This window comes from Erpetoichthys calabaricus, chromosome 10 (genome assembly GCF_900747795.2).
Source record: "Erpetoichthys calabaricus chromosome 10, fErpCal1.3, whole genome shotgun sequence".
Classification (NCBI taxonomy): domain Eukaryota; kingdom Metazoa; phylum Chordata; class Cladistia; order Polypteriformes; family Polypteridae; genus Erpetoichthys; species Erpetoichthys calabaricus.
In genome coordinates, this window is record NC_041403.2 from 40,527,563 (window position 1) to 40,530,907 (window position 3,345).

The following is a 3,345-nucleotide window of genomic DNA, read 5'->3' on the forward strand; positions in this document are numbered from 1 at the left end:
CAGTCTTCCCAGACTGTCTTAAGACTGCGGTAGTTAAACCCCTACTTAAGAAAAATAATCTCGACCCCTCTGCTCTTGAAAATTATAGACCCATCTCTAACCTGCCTTTCTTAAGTAAAATTCTAGAGAAGGCAGTCATTATACAGTTAAATGAGCACCTCAATAAACATGCTATTCTTGATAAATTTCAGTCAGGTTTTAGAACAAATCACAGCACAGAAACTGCACTCGTTAAAGTAGTAAATGACTTGCGGGTAAATGCAGACAGAGGCCATTTATCTGTTCTCATCCTCTTAGATTTGAGTGCCGCATTTGACACTATTGATCATAATATTCTTAAGAATCGCCTTAGTCAATGGGTGGGGCCTCTCTGGCAGTGTCTTAAACTGGTTTGAATCCTACCTGGCAGGGAGAAAAATTCTTTGTTAGTTGTGGTAATTATAACTCAAAGACACATGATATTCTATATGGTGTTCCACGAGGCTCTATCCTGGGTCCGCTGCTCTTCTCCATCTACATGCTTCCATTAGGTCAGATTATCTCGGGACATAACGTGAGCTACCACAGCTATGCTGATGACACACAGCTGTATTTATCAATAGCACCTGATGACCCCAAATCTCTTGATTCGCTAACACAATGTCTAACCTGTATCTCAGAATGGATGAATAGTAACTTTCTCAAATTAAATAAAGAAAAAAACCGAAATCTTAGTGATTGGCAATAATGGATACAATGAGGCTATTAGAAATAAACTGGATGCATTAGGATTAAAAGTCAAATCGGAGGTAAAAAGCTTAGGGGTAACCGTTGATTGTAATCTGAATTTTAAATCGCATATTAATAAAATCACTAGGACAGCATTTTTTCACCTAAGGAACATAGCAAAAGTTAGACCTCTTATATCATCGAAAGATGCAGAGAAATTAGTTCATGCGTTTGTCTTTAGTCGGCTAGATTACTGTAATGCACTCCTCTCAGGACTCCCCAAAAAAGACATCAATCGTTTGCAGTTAGTGCAGAATGCAGCTGCTAGAATCCTTACCAGGAAAAGAAAATCCGAACACATTTCTCCAGTTTTGATGTCACTACACTGGTTACCTGTGTCATTCAGAATTGACTTTAAAATTCTGCTTATGGTTTATAAAGCTTTAAATAATCTCGCCCCGTCTTATATATCGGAATGTCTGACACCTTATATTCCAAATCGCAACCTCAGATCCTCAACTGAGTGTCTCCTTAGAATTCCAAGAGCAAAACTTAAAAGAAGTGGTGAGGCGGCCTTCTGCTGTTATGCACCTAAAATCTGGAATAGCCTGCCAGTAGGAATTCGCCAGGCTAATACAGTGGAGCACTTTAAAAAACTACTGAAAACACATTACTTTAACATGGCCTTCTCATAACTTCACTGTAATTTAATCCTGACACTCTGTATATCCAATTCATTATAATAACTATTCATTCAAAATTTGTACTAACCCCTACTCTCTCTTCTGTTTCCTTTTCCGGTGTCCTATTGGTGGTGGCTTGTGCCACCACCATCTACCCAAAGCACCATGATGTTCCAACAATGATGGATGGATTAAAAGCCAGAAGTCTGTATAACCATCAGCATCAAGTGACTCCGTGAGAACCCTAACTACAAAGAGGACTATTTCATTTATGTTAGGTAGAATGCCCAAAGGGGACTGGGCGGTCTCGTGGCCTGGAACCCCTACAGATTTTATTTTTTTCTCCAGCTTTCTGGAGTTTTTTTTTGTTTTTCTGTCCACCCTGGCCATCGGACCTTACTCCTTATTATGTTAACTAAGGTTGTCTTATTTTAATTTCTTTTTTGTCTTTTATTCTTCTTTTCTTCATTATGTAAAGCACTTTGAGCTACTTTTTGTATGAAAATGTGCTATATAAATAAATGTTGTTGTTGTTGTTGTTGTATTTCTTGAGTGAAGGGGGCCAGCCAAATGAGAGTCTGTGTGAGTCCTTGATATTTTGGGAAGCAGGTGACCTGAGGCTGCCCTTTAATTGGTTGCTTTCAGATTTTACTGGGGACACAGCGCTGTGAGCCGCAAACACTCCCACATTTATTGGAAGTGAATTAATATTGTTTTAGGTTTTTTAATCTAATGTGATTGGACAATTGTCGACATACTATGTCATATTCATGTCAATGATTCACAGTTCACACTTGCCATTAATTTAACTTCAGATGTGCAAGCGTGACTTTAGGGAATTGGCATCTTCAAGTGGAACTTCAGAAATCAAAGAAATTTCAGTTATTTCTTTTATGAAACAACCCTTCATAAATCGTTCGCTTGAAGAAAAAAAAAAAGAAGATGCGCATACACATGGACTTTATTTCGCTCTTGTTATGAGAAATGGAGATGGCTAACTGAATATGGTGTAAGTAATACCTTTTTTTGTTTTCCCTGATTGCAGTTTCAATGTGTCTGTATTGAAGCATTGTGCCCAAGTGAGTTAAGCTTGGCAAACGTGCATAGGACGGGACAGACTGGCAGCAAGTGTAGAATAAAAGTAGGGTAGGAATGACTCTGTGGGTGTGGTAAATGATAAACTGGGATGCAGGATTTGAGAAAAACCAGAGGACTGGTGAGTGTGTGACGTGGATTAATGGAATACAGTGGGAATGGCGAAGGAGTGGGTACTCTATAATAATAATAATAATACATTTTATTTATATAGCGCCTTTCCCATGCTCAAGGCACTTACAGAATAAATAAAGAACGGCAGAATATACAGTATATAGCATTGTACAAACCAGATAAATAAACAAAGAAGATTAAGACAGTAAATTCTGAAAAAAAAAACAGACAACATAATTAATGGTCTCGCACACACATACAGGTTACATGAGCATCTTGACAGAGAAGTAAACTGAGAGAAAGGTAATAAAGTCAAGTAGAGCTAAAAGCCTTCCTGAACAGATGAGTTTTGAGTTGTTTTTTAAAAGAATTCATGGAGTCAGCTGACCTGATTAATTTTGGTAGGTCATTCCAGAGTCTGGGCGCTATACAGCTGAAGGCCCTGTCACCCATGGAGTGTAGATTAGTGAGGGGCACAACAAGATTACCAGAATCAGAGGACCTTAGTGGGTGGGCAGGCATATAGTGATGGAGAAGGTCACTGATGTAGTTTGGCGCGAGGTTATTTAAAGCTTTGTAGGTTATTAGTAGGATTTTATATTCGATTCTGTAGGACACAGGGAGCCAGTGAAGATGGAGCAGGATGGGTGTGATGTGCTCGCTGCTGCTGGCTCGAGTAAGGACTCTTGCAGCTGAGTTTTGAATAAGCTGGAGCTGTGATATAAGATTAGAAGGGGCACCTGCC

At 39.0% G+C, this 3,345-nt stretch overlaps 1 protein-coding gene across 1 annotated transcript; it reads left to right on the top strand.

Annotated features, from left to right (window-relative positions):
• Positions 1-514: 514 nt before the first annotated feature.
• Positions 515-1,675, top strand: LOC127529478 (uncharacterized; the record flags this gene model as incomplete). Its single annotated transcript, XM_051933221.1, is given in 2 exon segments — positions 515-697; positions 699-1,675. Coding segments are annotated over 2 exon segments (888 nt in total), but the record flags the coding sequence as incomplete, so codon positions are not given.
• Positions 1,676-3,345: the final 1,670 nt, after the last annotated feature.